Genomic DNA, 18,105 nt, shown 5'->3' on the forward strand with positions numbered 1-18,105 from the left:
GTGGACCATGTTAATAACACATTGCTGAATTTTCCATGAATTCTATTAAAGGGAGGCATTGAGATTTGTGCATGTGGCACTGGTTAAAGAGGTCCAAGCAGGGCTTCACCCCGTGAAGGACTCTGGGCTGTCTTGATTCTCCTCTGCTGAGCCTACTCTCAGATATACTTTATGAGACTCACTCAAATTCAGTTCAGATTGAACTCTGTCCATTTCTCTGGCTTCTGCAGTCTTATTCCAGGGGATAACACTGGATATTGGTAAATCTTGCACCCTCTAGCCCCGCCATATGGAGAAGGCTCCAGGGTGCTCTTAACCCCCATTCTTTACACACATCCATTCCAGTAGAGAGGAGCTGAAGTGAGTGGACAGAAGGGCCACCTCTGTGGCTTCACTCCTACTGCATGGATGCCAGATATGAACAGATGAAACTGCCTTAAGATCTCAAAAACCATTAACTCCTCAGAAGGAGGGATCATCTTGATACGCCTAAACATTTTCGTAAAGACTGCCTCATTCTTATCTCTCATAATCTGATGATTACTTAGTGGGTCATAACCATTTAATTCTGAATTGTCGTATTTTGTATGGATGGTTTGCTTTTAAATGATAAGACTCGGTTAGCATTTGTAAGTAATGTCAGTACAGGGCAGCATTAATGAATTTAAAGTCAACTCTTAAAAATAAGCCAAATGCATGAATAAGTTTTCATCTGAGGCTCCCTAGCAAAGGAATTGGTTTGGGGTCAGCCAAATGAGACCTCAGAGCAATGGAACACTCAAATTGTCTCATGTTCAGGATGATAGGCTCACCAGCCTTCTCCAGTCAGACTTTCCTGGAAAGAGTTACTCTGTATTAGTTAATAAGTTCAAAACAGTATATTAATCAACCAGATTAATTTAAACTAATTTAATCCCTCATCTATTCGTTTACCACTATAGGATCAATGTTTATTCAGCTATTGACTCTGGGGATAGCTCTGCTGTTAAGAACTGCAGACTCTTTATAAACTCTGTAAAGTCTAATTTATAAAAGAGAACCAAATTGATCATTCATTCATTCATTCTCCATCCTGTATGGAAAATAAGGCCTATTTTCATCTTCAAGGCCATTTTAAAGGCTGGGGAGAACAAGAGAAAAGAAAAAGAAGCCGCAGGAAGATGATCAGGAAGGCACCTAAAATCATGGATGTTTATACCTAAAAGAGACCTTGGAGACTCATGTAGCACCTGCACCTTCCTGCCCCCATCCCTTCACAAATGAAGATGCGTGGGCTGAGAAAGATTTAACCATGATCTTGTCCAGCTCTCAAATTACACTGACCTGCAAATTTCAATGAATCCACTCTATCGATTTTTGGAGGTGCTCTCAGAACACGAGGAGGCTTAATCAATATGGGGAATTATTAATAAATACCACCAATCATCATCAGCTCTACCTTTGTTTGATGGTAGAGACACCCTCAAGCACTTTAGCTTGTTTGTTAGATAAACAAAGCAAACCAGAAACTACAGCTAAGCATCTTCTGTATTTGGGATCATCCCACAACAGGAGGAGCTATGCCAAAGATCTTCAAGGAAAGGAAAAACAGTGAGGATTCGTTTGCTCACTGTCAGGGTCAGAACTAAGCCTTGGCCAGCCTCTTCTCTAGGGTAAGGCGTGAGCATCTAGGCTTCTTCTGTGTATCTCTTGTTGCTTAATTGTGTCTCCATTAAGGGTGCATATCCTTTTCGAAGTCTTCTATATTGAAGGAAAATCAGCAGTGCAAAAAGAGCAACCAAGACCACCAGCATCCCCATAACCACTGAGAGGGTTGTGGTCCAATCTGAAGTTTCTTCAACTGAAATTAAAGCAGAAGAGAAGGGTCTATGATTGGGATTTTCATCGGCTGAATGAATACTCTTAGAAAAGGGAAGAATAAACCTATTATTAGCCTTTCACATGCACTTTTGTTGATAAAGCAAAACTACACTAGCCGGAATAAAATTTATCTTCTCCTTCCTTACCAACTATTTATCATATCCACAATTGTTTTTCTGGAGGAAGTGGGAAATGGCATTCCATTATTTGAATGTAGATTATTGCATTTTAAAAATTTCTTACGATAAATACTTACACAGAATAAACCCTCCAATGAAGTATATAACTACTTTTGTGAGTTAGAAACACATTTGTAAAAATGTATGCTAAAATGGTATCTGGGGAACTGCAAAATATACAACATTCAGGTCTAGAAATTCTTCTATTGTCTCTACCTTTTTCATGGGGTGATAAGTGAGTAAGACAAATGAGATTGGCTATTATAACAGGAGACATTCAATAGCAAGAGCAGAAGGAATTTGGACCCATTTAAATAGTTGTGAATAAAATCTGAATCATCACATGATAAATCCAATCCTCTATTCAAATATATTTTATAAGCACTTTTCCACAAAATTAATGGATTTCATTTTTTGTTGTTTCCTTAAAAATTATCATATCCTTGGCCAGCTGTTCTTAAATTCAGTTTCTCTGCACTGGGTTCTTGTTCTATACTCTACACTTCTCTAGATGTAAGATTGTCCTTCTAGTTATTTCCTTCCAATCCCACAGAGGACCCTGACTCATCACAGTGGGGTTTCTCCAAGAGGATTTTAATTTGTCTCTTCCTGCAACAATCCGGCAGGATCTATTGCCCTCCTCATCTTCTTAAAGCACAGATTTTTATTCTGTCATTTCTTGGTTCAGGAGCCAAAAATGATTGCCTTTGTTATTGTCCAAACTCCTCTGCCTAGCTTTTTTTTTAGTTACTTATTTTTTTTAATTGTGGGAAAATACACATTACATATATTTTACCACCTTAACCATTTTTAAATTAAGTTCCGTGACATTAAATACATTCACATTGTTGTGCAGTCATCACCACCATCCACCCACAGAACTTTTTTCTCTTGCAAAACCGAAATAGTAATTCCCCAATTCTCCATTCCCTCCCAGCCCCTGGCAACAACCATCCTACTTTCTGTCTCTATGAATTTGGATACTCTACCCTATGAATTGTATTTAACTTAGCATAAGGTCTTCAAGATTCACCCATGTTACAGTATGTGATGGGATTTCCTTCCTTTTTTAAGACTGAATAATATCCCATTGTATGTATTGCCCAAATTTTTTTTATCCATTCATCTGTCAGTGGGCACTTGGGCGGCTTCCACCTTTGTCTGTTGTGAATAACGCTGCTATGGCCAGAGGTGTACAAATATCTCATTACTTGCCTTCAATTCTTTGAGGGTATATATATGCCCAGAAGCAGAATTGCTGGATCGTGTGGTAATTCTACATTTAATTTTGTGAGGAGCTGCCATATTGTTTTCCACAGAGCCTACGCTAACATTCCCACCCGCAGTGCACGAGGATTTCATTTTCTCCACACTCATCAACACTTGTTACTTTCTGCTTTCTGGGTAGTAACCCTCTTAATGGGTGTAGAGTGGCATCTCCTTGTGGTTTTTGCCCAGCTTTTAAAGCGCTCAGTAACCAGGCCCTTCTCTCAAATCCAACTTTAATTCACAGTTATCTACCCAAGCCTTCCACTACAACCAACCTTCTTCTCATGGTCCTCTATATAGACTACATGTGTCTTTCACAGCCCTGTTCCCTGCCCTTCTTCAATCTAAAATGCTCCCTTCTTTCCCCCTCACTTACCTAAGACCTACCATCTCTTTAATCTAGTTCAAGACCCAGCTCCTTTCCCAAATCCCTCTCTCCCTTCTCCAACCTTTTGTTATAGTTATGTCTCCCCAGGCAGGATTGTAAATTTCTTTGTCAAACCAATAAATGAATGTAATTTGTATCTTCTAATGAGTTAGTGCATTCTAGGCATATTTAGACTCTTGGTCTGTACCTGTTAATTGGCTGATGTGAGAGGACATGGAAGCATGGTCAAAATGCACATTCCAAACTTTCTGATTATTATTATGTTCACTCCCAGAGAAAAGAGAAAAGTTTCAAAGAGATATCCTTAGCTGACCAAAGAACAGAAACTTCAAATCAGTAAGGGGAACAAGCTGCAGTAGATGTAGAACTGGAAGGAAAAACAAAGGACAGGGTCCAGGGTCTGAAAGGCTTTGAAAGTTAGAGAGAGGCAGAGAGAGAGAGAGATGTGACCTCAGAAATCATCTTGATTACTTTGCAGGCTGAGATTTAGGGAAGACAAAATAGACACCAATGGGGAAACGCCACCAGCAGATAGGCCGTATGTTTTTCAGCTTCTTGACAAACTTAGAGATTTTTAAAATTGTTTTACCTTCCTTTCTGAACCTGTCCTAAGATTCTTTAAACGGCACATGGCGCTATACTGGGGCCTGGGCAAATAAAAAAATACATGTCCCTACATAACACTTATCAAAATATCCTCCCATATTTTGAACCAGGTGGAAAAGCTAACAAAAAACCTACAACTTAAAAACATGACTTCAAAAAATTCATTAAAAAAAAAATGTACACATGAAGCCCCGTGCAGCCCAATCTATTGGCAGGCCACTATCATCTTCACAAACCCATTCAGCAGGTGTGGTACTGGCTAACTGGGGAAAAAAAAAAAAATTGGTCTACTTACAAACTGATGCAGGGGTATAAAACAAACAGACAACGACAGCCTGTCTTTAAAATTTTGATAGTGTATTCATCATAGATTTTTTTGCATTAATTTGGGTTTTTGAGAATATTACTCCTTAGCTCAGTTACTGAGTTTTTGGCCTGCCCTTGAACTTCGTGCCTGAGGCAGGTGCTGCATCTGCCTCACCATAAGCCCAGCCTTACCTTCAGGTCTTGCTAGTTTCCATCCATAGGTGGCTAGTGCGTTTTGATTTTATTGCTTAGGCATTTCAAACCACGGCCAGTTTTCAATTAATTCAAGTAGAATTATCAAATCGGGTGTAGATACTTTCCCTGTGAAATAAGTTCTCTTAACAACTTTTAATTTTCTAAAACAAGAGTCATCCAGCCAGTCCCTTTTCTGATGTTTAATTGGTAGTTTAAAGGCTCATTTTGGTAAATATAGGTACTCTATAAAATTGCCAATACACTTAACTAGACCTGAGTACTTCAATGTAAGGTCGTGGTTTACACTAAAAAGAAAGGAAAAAGGAAAGAAAGCTTCTTTAGAAGATGAATGAATCACGCATTTAGAAGTTGCATTAGTTACCTGGCAGATCAATGGCATAGCTATAGCCAAGCTGGTCTGCAGTTAAAAAGAGTTCCTCATTAGTCACCGGAGGGAAGAAAGGAACCATGTTATACATCCGATTGTGACCAATGGGTGCCAGCTCCTGAGGCCAGGCATCTGCAGGGGGATTGAATCTTTTCATCCACTCGTCAAAAACGGCATCAGTAAAGGAATGAAGGACCTGCAAGACAGTTGAACACGGTGTTAACATTGATAGGTCTGTTCCAATCAGACCAATCTGATTGGAACTTTCTCTAAAATGAAATGGGGTTGGGTCTTCTTGACATCAGGAACTTCTTGGTGACATACCCACTGGCATTTTTAGTGAAGTTTCCAAGGCTGTATGGAATATCTCTCCAAACAGGATTATAAACCCCTTTGTTAAGACAAATGGAAGTTCACGTTGCAGATTCAACATTGGCTTAGGAATATGTGAGGCCTTCAACAAATGCATGTTAATTATTAGGTTCAGAAAAAAAGGCAAGTGTGATGAGATATATAGTGTAGTCAATATTCAGATGCTTTGGTTTTAACAAGAGAGAAAGGAAACGTGTTTACCAGTATTATAATACAAATGGATAGTTTTTTAAAAAAAGACAGAAAGAAAAGAAAAGAAAAAAGAAAGAAAGAAAACATCCAAAATGGGTGTTCAAATTTTTCTCACCAGGAACACCCTTCTATGTGCTCATTTTATAACCCTATCGTCTGAATTCTCAGTGTTACGCCAGCAAAAGTCTAAAAACATTGTAATGTGCATAGTGTTCAGTTTTATTTTCTCAGGGAAGCTAAGTCCTTTTCAAATACAGCAATTATTACATGTTTTAAAATATTAACAGCAAAATTTCACATCTATAGTCCTGATTTTGCAGCAGGACGTAAATGTGAGAGGTCAGCCCAGGTGGTTAGAGGTTCTCTTTCACTCCTAGACTGTCGTTCAGGGAGCCCAGGGGTCCTGTCTGCTTTTCCTTCCCTGCTGTGTCCCCAGGGCCTGTCAACCCAGGGTTTGTTGCAAGGGGGAAGGGGGACACTTATTTCAATAAATACTTTTTAAATGAATTCGTTTACCAATTTACCAATTATAGAGCTGGTCAAATTATACTATAACTTGTTATTTGTTTATCAATTTCCCCTAACAAGACCGCTAACTCCTAAAAGCAAGAGATAAGGCCTTTTCATCTTTGAAGTTTCAGGCTTAGCATACAACTTGGACAGAGTCGATGCTTAATAAGTTTCTGTTAGCTGATGAGAGTGCCATGCAAATTAGTTTTATATTTTGTACAATTCAGCCAAACAGGCCTCTTTCTAGCAAGTGCTATTCCCTCTGTCTGCAATCCTGTTCCTTCTGTTTTCTGGCATCAGAGTCTTTCAAGACAAACTCAGTGGTCCCTGTACTGAGACATCTTCCCTGACTGCCCTCAGTCTGAATTCTTAGTCCTTTGCACTTCTTAACCCTTTTAATTGCATTGCCCTTCTGGCTTGTATTACTGTTGTTTATTTAGTAGATAATAGTTTCAAATCTTACCCAAGGTTCCTTGTAGTTAGTTCACCCATTCAGGCAACAGTGAGAGCTTTCTACATTCAGGATAGTATAAAGAATCAAGTGATTTACTGAGGGGATTTTTTTCCTGAATGGATTTTTAAAGTTCATGGCAGAGACAATCATGTTAAAAATCAAAACATCAAATTGTAAGACGTGGGCTTTCACAGAGAGAAAGGATTTTCTGAGTTCTGAAATCTTGGCTTTGAGTAACAAACTTTAAACCCCGGAGGAATAAAGGCATAGAGTTTATCGCATGAGCAACAACTTTAGAAGAACACATGATAATGCTAGTGACCAATGTTTCCCACAAGTAGAGTTCAGGAACAGTTCATCTTTGAGAAGAGGCCTCAGCCCTGGAAAAGGAGCTAAGTGTTAGTTGTTGGTGTGGGTCCCTGAAAATAATATCACATGCCCTAAATCCTGGAAACTCCACATAAGGTTAAGAGGTTCCCAGAGAGGGCAATTGTGCTTCCTTCTCCAGGTGTAGCCTCGGGAGCCTGCCAGCCTCAAACAGAAGTTTCACCTCAAGCATGGAGCCCAAGCAATAGATGTACAGTGTCTAAGGGTAGCAAGCACTGTGGGTTGCTTACCCAATAGCCTTTCTCTGCTTCTTCCACAGTAACTTCCTTTGTGTTCGGGGTGAAACAATGTGTCAAGTTATCCATGAGATTTAACGGCAAGTCATTGGATTGGACTTCTAGGACATTTTGTTAAAGGTGGTTTTCTCCCTTAAAAGTGTCCCCTTTTCCTTTTCCATCTCTCCTTGCTGCTTCCTGGTACATGGATGTGATGGCTGAAGCTGCAGCAGCCATCTTAGCAGCTAACAAGCAAAGTTAAGAAAAGAAGCCACTCACCAAGGATGGTAAAACAGAAAGACAGAAGGTGTTCATGATGACTATGGAGCTACTATACCAGCCCTGGACTGCCTGCCACTGGAGGTCTTTTACACAAAGAGAAAAATAAACCTCTTTTTTGTTTAGGCTTCTGTAATTTTGGTTTTCTGTTTTAAGCAGCTGAACCAAATGCTAAGTGATACACAGAAAAAGGGGTGTACCAGAATGTATTTTCCAAGGAAGGCCATACAGCATCTGTTGAACTTTTAGATACTGTATGAGTTCAAGTGAGAGATCAAATTGTGATTTACGAAAAGAAATAAGAGACTCTCAGGGCATAGAAAGATACAGATTCAATGCTGTAAGAGGTAAATAACCGGGTGAAAGCACTAGAATTCACCCAGCACAAAGTGTAAATAATTAAGGAGGGGACAACACTCTAAAGCAATTCATAATTTGGAGAGATAAAAGAACAGGGGAAGAGTAAGAAGGAGAGATTATAGGTCTCAGAAGGGTTGTTAAACATTATACAATAAAAGCTCTAGTAGGAACTACACACAGAGTACCCAATTTATAGAATGTAGTAAAAAAAAAAAAAAAAAAGGCCAGTGTGTGCCAAGAAGATGCAAAAAAGGCAACAGACAAAATGCTGTGAGCAACAATGTATCCAAAGGCTAGAAAGAGAAGTAGTGCAACCTGGAGACTCGGTATTTTTGATGAAGTTGTGAACATTATTCCTAAACGAAATACCCTGAATTGCTCTTGAGAAACTAATGGTATGTTTGTTGGACACAGGTTGAACATAAGCAAAGTTAATATCTCTGTAAAGGCCAAATTGTAATTTGACAATAATAAATAAAAACAAAACAAAGTAAAAGTAAACTGTTGTTGACTTATATCTGCTATAGAGATTCATAGTTATATTTTGGCATTAATAATTGAGTGCTTCAGAAATGAGGTTACAAATTTCGGTATAAAACTTATTCTATCTTGTTCCAACAAAGTGTGGATAAGTACAGGAAGAAAAAAAAAAACCCACTAAATTTCAACTTGCGAGGCAGTATTAAAGAAAATCTGGTTACATGGGTTTTCAAGGTAAAAATTTTTAAATGTAACCCTTGCAGAAGAAAGCAACTGATCAACAAATGTTGTGCTTACAGGCATAAAGAAACTTAATAAAGTACAGGGAAAGCATGCATATCTTTCTCAAGATCATTGGAGGATAAAGTTACTACCAAACTTAACCTTCATTTAAACGGCTGCAAATTCAGATTCCGGCCACATGGAATCTCGTGGTGACAAGAGAAGAGTATTTGTGCCTGGAGGAAGATCACTATCGAAACCTGAGGCTGACTGAAAAGACATCTGTACCTCACCAAAGACCAGCTCACTGCGGTTTTCACCACCTGAGTTCATGTATTACTATCCAGAAGATGTCCTTCATAATCAGAGTGGATCTTATTGTGGTAACATGATGATGCTCTGGTCCTCTAAGAATTCATATCTGAGCATTTAAAAGTCACATGATAGACACACAGTTCCATATGAGGAGCTCTAATCTAAAACTTAAGTTAGAAGTCACAAGTAAAAAGTTGGGTCCGAATTTCTAAATGAGAGAATTCCTAGTGGTAACTCCTAAAAAAATAGTTAACCATGCTTGTTATTTTATGGTATCAATAATATTTATTTATTCTTGCCTTGTTCTGTCAAGGATCTGAAGCAGTGTATAGTCAAGATGTTGGTTTTACATACCTAAATAAGCCATATGTAATAGGCATGGAATAGTTACACAACACCCAACTTCTACTTAGCTGACTAAGCTCTCCCACAGGGACCTGAGTACTCCATAGACAACACATTCAGTGAGAGAGAGGAGAAACAACCAGAGAAAATGGGCATTTGAATAATAATAGTCTCCTGGGCAGTGCTCAGCCCGGATGGTGTGTGTTTCCCATTTTGCTATCATTTTCTCTCCCTATCCTTTTCTACCCACTCTCTCGTTGCATCCTGAGCAGACAGAATAGAAGGCATTTTTCAGGCATTTTGGAGGAGTTACATAGGGAAAGCACCCTTTCTGCACAAAATATTTGTATAATAGCATTGGATACAAAATATACATATGTATACATAAAATTATACAGTATACACTGTATATAAGATATGATAGCATGCATATAAGAAGAGATATCAAGAGCATTAGGAACTCAGTGGCTATACCCTTGAGGAAGAAAGCTTGTAGTTTAAGCATTAAATTTTGAACAAATGCAAACAGAGAACACAGGAGAGTTCTGCTATTAGTATGCCAATTTAAAAGATGCGATGTATGCTGAACTGCATACATCATAGGCAGACAATACAGGTTGAAAAGAGAGGCCCAGGGTGATGTTAGAAGAGATTCTAGAGAAGAACTGAGATACTCCCAGGCCATTCAAGACTAAGGTACCACCAAAGCTCTAGGAGAGAGGAACTCAAATGAATGCTAGAACCATCTTAGATTTGTATATAAATTATGGTTTGCTGTTATACTACTTAATTCATCAATAATGAAGCGTATATAGTTCATCCCTTAGTTACAAGTTTAGTTCTTCTCAGTACAGTAGGTGTTTATCCTTATAAAGTCTAGAGTTGAAAAAGAACCCCTTCAGCTCCATTTAGCCATTTAGCATGTGCAAGTTAAAAATCAAACCATCCCTACAAATTATTGTGTATAAAATCAGCCACAAGGATATATTGTACAGCACAGGGAATATAGCCAATGTTTTAAAATAGCTATAAGCGAAATATAACCTTTAAAAATTGTGAATCACTATATTGTACACCTGTAACTTATATAATATTGTACATCAACTATACCTCAATCAAAAAAAGAGTAAATAAGAGTATATCACAATAGAATGTGATACACACTTCAGTCAAGAGTATTTCTGGTACCTAATTCAATATTATTAGAGCTTTTCAATTATTAAAAATAAAATAAAATAAAATAAAACCACCCAGACTGAGCCTATAGAAACCCTGCCACCCTGGGAGCTCCTGCCCAGGCAGGTGACCAGCCACCCTTTCTGGCACCTGAGCTCTTGTAAAATTCACCAAGATGTTACGCTACTCAGGAATCAGTGGCTGTCTATCATCTCAGTTATTTCAAAATACATATACTAAATAAGTAAATGTGGCATTTTAAAGTCACGAATCCTTACTCATGACAAAACCAATGCCCTATCTTTTCAAAAGTCAAGGGAAATTATTCAGACCTGCCTCACCAATTAGTGTTAATTCCTATCAACATGATCTAACAGGACAATGTGTCCTCAGCTATAATGAAAGCAACTGTGAAGTTATCAAATTAGAATTGTCTAAACTGACAAGAGGCGAAATTGTAGCTGGAAGACTCCACGTGAGGAAATGTTTGAGGAGAAAACTTTTCTTATAATCTCTGCTCAGCCACTTACTAGTTCATCTGATGTTGTACTCACCTCTTAGCCTCTCTGAACTTTATTTTCCCCATATTTAAAACGAGGAGAGTTGTTTACCAGACACAGTTTGTGAACTTAAAGGATTATGTTTGCATGGCATCTAGTGTAGGGACACATTAATAGATGCTCAATAATTTATTGCACATCAACTAAGTACTAACCACTAAAGAACCTAACCACTGTTCCGGAGATTGGATATTGTATCAATGATCACATTAGCTTCCCTTAAGCTAGTGAAATCTAGAAAATACATCTTTATATGAACAGAGTATTAGGTTTCCAAGAAAAATAAAATATCAAAAGAGGATGCTGTATTTGTTACTAACTTACATAGAGAATAAATCATTTAACTAATTCTCTTAAGAACCTTTAGTTTTTTTGCTCTTCCCAGAAGTCATTATCCTACATGAACAGACAGATCACAGAGAAGGAAATGCAAATGGTTCTTTAAATATGTGAAAAGATGTTGAACTTCACTTAGAAGAAAAGAAATGAAAATTAAATTCACTGAAATATTTTCACTTATCAGATTGGCAAAGATGAAAAAGTGTAATAACATACCATATTAATGAGAAAGAGTGGGGGAATTGTCCCTCTGCTACATAGCTTGTCAGAGAAAAAAATCATTCAACCTCCCAGAGGGCAATTTGGCAACATCTATCAAAATTTCAAATGCGTTTATTTAACTTCTGAGCCCATGATTCTATCCTCTTGACTTATCCTACATGTTCATTTATTGCTGTATTGTTTGTAAAGCAAAAGATTAGAAACCACCTAAACATCCATCAGTAGGAGACCAATTTCAGGAAAAATTCATGCTATAGAATACCATGCGGCCTTTAAAAAAAAAAGTGTTTAGAATAGGTAAAACAAACAAACAAACGAAAGAGTAAAACAAAGTCACAAAAGTGTCTATAGTATGCTGCCATCTGTATAAAAAAGAGAAATATTATACATAAATATGTGTGCTTGTATATCTATAAAATATATCTGGAAGAATAGGGAAAAATGGGAATGGATAGCTGAGAGATGGTATTGACACAGGGACTTCATTTTGTGCCTTTTACATTTGAACCTCTTATAATGTTATAAATTTTCTTAATTAAAAAATTTAGGAAACTATGTAACAACCTAAAACTGTGTGCATTATATTGGCAACTGTATAAACATATAAGAATATGAAACAAAATAAGCAGAAATATTGAAATGAAATTATGGACATCTAAAAACTTTTTTGCCAATATTTCTGCAATTATAAATCATTAAACCATTAATACATTTCAAATTGACATAAAACAATGTTATTTTAATTACTCAAGATATTACTCTATGACTTTTTAAGAAAGATAAATATAATAGACCCATTTTTAAGTGCTTTGCTCTTGATGGGAGAAAAGCAATGTCCTATATACTTCTTTTGGAAAATTTCAACTGAACTCATACTAACTCAGAAGTATTTTATATTTGCTACTATGACCTATTAATTTTAGTAATTTTATTGCAGCCTAGAAAAGTAGAGTCAGATAAGGTCTTACAGGCTTAACTTAGTGTAATCCATTAGATCTTTGTTTTTAGAAACTCATTTTCTCTTTTCTAGCTTTATATTCTTAAATTCCTTTCTTATCCAAATGATTGTCATTGTTAAGAAATACAAATAAACAACAAGGTTTTACTGTATACCACAGGGAACTATATTCAACATCTTGTAATAATCTAATAACCTATAATAACTATAATGGAAAAGAATCTGAAAAAGAATATATATACATATACATACAATATTGTGTTAGTTTCAGGTGTGAAGTAAAGTGATTCAGTTACATATATAATATACACAATATTATATGTAAATAAATTGACTATAGCTTAATAAAAAAAGAAAGAAAGAAATACAAATGGCAATAAGGCTGCTGGTATGTCTTAATTCCATTTAGAATTTCAGCATATAAGGTGAAGAATAGACACATGAGCTATTCAGTGAGTACTAACCATGCAACCTATGAATCCCCTAGCTACTGTGGAATTGAAAGAATTACAACTTGCCAAATGTAACTTTCTAGGAGGATAATATCCAAATACACTTTAAGAATATTATCTTTAGGAATTGGGAAGAAAGTTACTAGTCTCTAACATAGTTTCTTTTGTGGCAGTTAACTACTTAACTTTATAGTCTATTGGTTTCCCTCTTTTTTTTCTTTTCTAGGTTATATCTACATTTAATATTGAAAACAGAACTACTTAGCGTTCCTGTGACCTAATCTTATTTTCCATGATAAATGTGTGCATTTCCTTCAATTACCTTAAAATTAGAATTTCAGAGATTGGTTCAGAGTTTTTCCTGCATTTTAGCATTATACCTTCTTATACTCATTATTGCAATCACATACAACTTTGTACTTCTCTTGCTTGAAGAGATTTCAGAAAAATAAATTTAATAAATGTTATATGCAATGTTTTTGCATAAATTGACTCATGAGTTTGAAATTCCAGAAGCTATAACTCTGTTAACTTAAGTGCTTTAACCTGGCTTTCAGTATTATTGAAGCTGAATTGGCTTCAACATGAAACTCTTTGTAAACAGCCTAAAGTAACTGTGAGTTCTGGAACTGGTGCCAAAACATTACTCCTTCTGTGCCTTCACAGAAGGGCTATGGCTTTTTGTCTATTTATATATACATAACTTATACCAAAGAAAACAAAATTTTAAATATTAAAGGTATTAAAAGTAATGAAGACAAGGACAATTAAACAACTAGTGTCTTTGAACTACATGTAAGTCATGGAATTCCTCGTCCGTAAAGTCATAATGTGGGCTTCTAACTAGAGCAGGAAGAGAAAGATGACTAAAGAGACATCTGTACTGCAGAGAAGACCCTGATCCCTTCAAGCTGGGGTTGGCAAACTAAAGCCTGCTGGGTAAATAGGGCTCGCAGCCTGTTCTTATAAATAAAGTTTTATTAGAACACCCACACTTGTAGGCAGAGAGGGGAGGGGGGGTCCCTGGTGGAAAAGAACCAGATATAGCTTTTTGACATAAGAGAGGCCATTTTAAGCCTAAGCCATTTTGTGATCTAACCCTGTCCTCAATGCTTGCCCTTGAACAGGCCTCAGAAATAACAATTTTAAGGAAACAAAAGAACCAACTGACTGTTATCAGGCAAGAGAAGTAACTATAGCAAAGACAACAAATTAGTTGTAAAAACTCTCAGTTCCGTTTCAATGGTAAAGATTAGCCTGAAGCACTTTCTTGAGCTGTTCTGAAGAATCTAAACCCCCCTCTAGCGCTCAACCACCCGATCAGTGGAACCTAGGATGATGATGTTAACCTTTTCTGACTTGTGACTTCAATCAACTAAAGCTTGGACTCTGTCGACCTTTGCCTCAGTTCTATGCTGAATCTCCTCTGCACAAGCCCCTTCAAGAATATTCATGTACCCTTAGCTTAAACTTCCCCAATTTTGCTGTTCTCAGAGACACTGCTTTGGGAAATATCCCCAGTGTTCTCCTTACTTGCTGCAAGCAATAAATCCTTCCTTCTCCGGATCAATCTTTGGCTTGGTTGTGTCTTTTGGCTCAATGTCTGCCAAGAGACTGAAACCCAGTCTTTGAGTAATACACTCATTTGTTCATGTATTGTCTATGGCTGATTTCATGTTACAGTGGCAGGGTTGCATAGCTGCAACAGAGATCATCTGGCCTGCAAAGCTTAAAACACGTGCTATCTGGCCATTGACAGAAAAATGTTGTCAAGCCCTGCACACTTAGTGGATTTCCTCAAAATAAGGACATCAGATTTGGCAATCCTTGAGCCTTAGGATTGAAAATCAAATTACTAGCAACTACAGAAATGCAAATCAAAACTACAATGAGGTATCACCTCACACAAGTCAGAATGGCCATCATCAAAAAATCTACAAACAATAAATGCTGGAGAGGGTGTGGAGAAAAGGGAACCCTCTTGCACTGTTGGTGGGAATGTAAATTGATACAGCCACTATGGAGAACAGTATGGAGGTTCCTTAAAAAACTAAAAATAGAACTACCATATGACCCTGCAATCCCACTACTCGGCACATACCCTGAGAAAACCGTAATTCAAAAAGAGTCATGTACCACAATGTTCATTGCAGCTCTATTTACAATAGCCAGGACATGGAAGCAACCTAAGTGTCCATTGACCGATGAATGGATAAAGAAGATGTGGCACATATATACAATGGAATATTACTCAGCCATAAAAAGAAACGAAATTGAGTTATTTGTAGTGAGGTGGATGGACCTAGAGTCTGTCATACAGAGTGAAGTAAGTCAGAAAGAGAAAAACAAATACTGTATGCTAACACATATATATGGAATCTAAAAAAAATAAAGTGGTTCTGAAGAACCTAGGGGCAGTACAGGAATAAAGACTCAGACGTAGAGAATGGACTTGAGGACACGGGGAGGGGGAAGGGTAAGCTGGGACGAAGTGAAAGAGTGGCATGGACATATATACACTACCAAATGTAAAATAGATAGCTAGTGGGAAGCAGCCGCATAGCACAGGGAGATCAGCTCAGTGCTTTGTGACCACCTAGAGGGGTGGGATAGGGTGGGAGGGAGGGAGACGCAAGAGGGAGGAGATATAGGGATATATGTATATGTACAGCTGATTCACTTTGTTATAAGGCAGAAACTAACACACCATTGTAAAGCAATTATACCCCAATAAAGATGTTCTAAAAAAAAAATTACTACCATCACCATTATTACCTTTGGTAGGAGTGAAAGGTCTGGGTTTAATCCTCAATTTGTCAGAGGATTCTGCTGTTCTACTCATAATATTTTGGAGTACTGGGTAGGAGTGACATTTTTTCTTATGAATATGAGTTGTATGTACAGATTATATAGTTTAAAATGTGTGTTTTAATAAAAACTTATTTAGAGACATATGGTGTCAATAGATGTGTCGATAGATAGCAGAGGAGGTAGACATCAAAATGCTTGGCATAATCTGATGGCTGAAATGATAGCCTGAAAAGTGCTGTGAGATATCAAGTTAGAGCCAGGGAACAAGGATCATCCTACAGAAGAACAAAGATGGCAATGGAGGACTCACAGACAAGCCCCCACCTTGTTAGAAGTTGGGACCAATAGTCCACATTTCTGATATTCTGACGGCAAAAGCAGCTCATTTTTAGCCAGAATCCTTTGTGAAGTGAGGGAAGCCAGGACCAAACACCAAACAGAGCTTTGGACCTCAGGTACCTGGGCATCATGCAAGGGTCACAGTACCTGCACAGTACTTCCAGCCCATCACTTACCTTCAACACCACTCATCCCACCAATGAAAAATCACTCATCATTATGCTAATGTACAATACGTTATGCTAAATTATGGTATAATTTATAATATTATTATGCTAATTTATGAATCCACCTCTGGACTGTAAACTCCCATCTAGGGTCATTCCAAAGCTAACCATCTCTAAAGTACAGGTTTCTGATGAGGGAACTTCAAATGCTATCTAACCACCCCTATGCTGTAGATTTAAATTAACTTCCATATGCATACATCCCATTCACACAGAGAATAAAACACACGCCAAACCTTAATCTTGTTGTAAAGCACGTAAATCCAACACATTATCTAGAAGATGTTTCATCTCTTCTGAGTCTCTGAACATACCACAAAAACAGGATCATTGGCAGCAGAATGTGGCAAAGCATTTGTCCCGTTCAGGAAGGAATGGACCAAATTATGAAGGTTCATCACTTGAGAGTCCAGGGTCCCGTCTGCTTTATCAAATCCCTCCAGGGCATTCCTGAGAGAAATCGGTATGTCAGCGACAAGAGTCATCAATTGATAAAGGTCTCTTTGTATTGTTTCCAGCCTAGATAATAGTCTTCTATTTTGAGATTGTGTCGGGAAATGGGAAGCTCTGTTGTAGCTAAATAGCTAAGAATTAGCGACAACCTTTAATGAGATCTTCTAAAGAGAAGGGAACTCCTAATCCATGCTACTTCCACACCTGCTCGGTTGGAGTCTATATCTTTTGTGTACTGTATGACAATTATTTACCGTCATATCTGTCTCCCATGCCACATATGAACTCCTAGAGGACAGAGACTGTGGTTTCTTCAAATTTGTATTTCCAGGTCTCAGTACCATGCCCAGCACATGGTCTGAGATCAATAAATTTTTTTTTGAATTAACATATAATCTTATATTCCTATTTCTCCACTAAATAGATCTGCTGTTTGACTGTAACACATTCAGCATTCTAAACGTATCCCCAAATTCCCCTTATCTTTCTCTTTTTTCCCCTCCTGATTTTCAGGAAATTTTAATTGTCCATACCCTAATTCAGTGATCCTCAAATTTAAGCATACATCAGAATCACTGGAAAATAAAAATACATATTTCATGCCCCACTTTCAGAGTTTCTGATTCAGTAGGTACAGGCTGGGTCCTAACAATCTGTGGTTCTTTCTACCTGACTCCCAGGTGATGCCAATTATGATGGTCTGGCCACCACACTTTGAAAACCACTCGCTTAACTAAAATCTATATGGAATGCAATCTGTGTCGACTGCACTTGTATCACAATGAAAAACTAATGCATGCTCCTTTTCAAGGTAAAGGTCACCCTTCACCTCACCTTTGACACTATTCTGAGGGATGTGTCCAACCCCAGCACAGACCCTGGGCTCTGCTACACTTGGCACGGGCTCTGCTACACTTGGCACAACCTCTGCAGTAAGTTCAGCCCACCCTGCCCCTGGCCCCAAATAACACGCCAGTTGTTTAATTTACACACGGTTGAGAGAGAGAATTCAGTTTGGGAGAAGACCATGAGTCTATCTGCCATTCTTTTTTGGAGCTTCAAAGATGTTTGTTTAAAATCTTATTTATAGCCATACATATTTCTCATAATGCTTACTGTCTTTTTAGAGGGAGAAAATTATTAGTTGGCCTTTAAATTTCAAGTATTGTAATGTCATTGCTGTGCTGTAATCTGAGTTGCATTTAATCTGTAATACTCCTCTGAGATCTCAGACCCCAATATTAAG

The 18,105-nt window shown here is 37.6% G+C and overlaps 1 protein-coding gene across 1 annotated transcript in view; it reads right to left on the reverse strand.

Annotated features, from left to right (window-relative positions):
• Positions 1-1,667: 1,667 nt before the first annotated feature.
• Positions 1,668-18,105, reverse strand: part of DCT (dopachrome tautomerase) — a 30,684-nt gene continuing 14,246 nt past the window's right edge. Inside the window, exons 6-8 of the mRNA XM_068526684.1 lie at positions 16,721-16,856; positions 5,186-5,387; positions 1,668-1,846 (exon numbers count right to left, since the gene is read on the reverse strand). Coding sequence (XP_068382785.1) covers positions 1,668-1,846; positions 5,186-5,387; positions 16,721-16,856 — 517 coding nt within the window. The remainder of the gene's footprint in view (positions 1,847-5,185; positions 5,388-16,720; positions 16,857-18,105) is intronic.

Source organism: Eschrichtius robustus, chromosome 18, assembly GCF_028021215.1.
Source record: "Eschrichtius robustus isolate mEscRob2 chromosome 18, mEscRob2.pri, whole genome shotgun sequence".
In the NCBI taxonomy this organism is placed as follows: Eukaryota; Metazoa; Chordata; class Mammalia; order Artiodactyla; family Eschrichtiidae; genus Eschrichtius; species Eschrichtius robustus.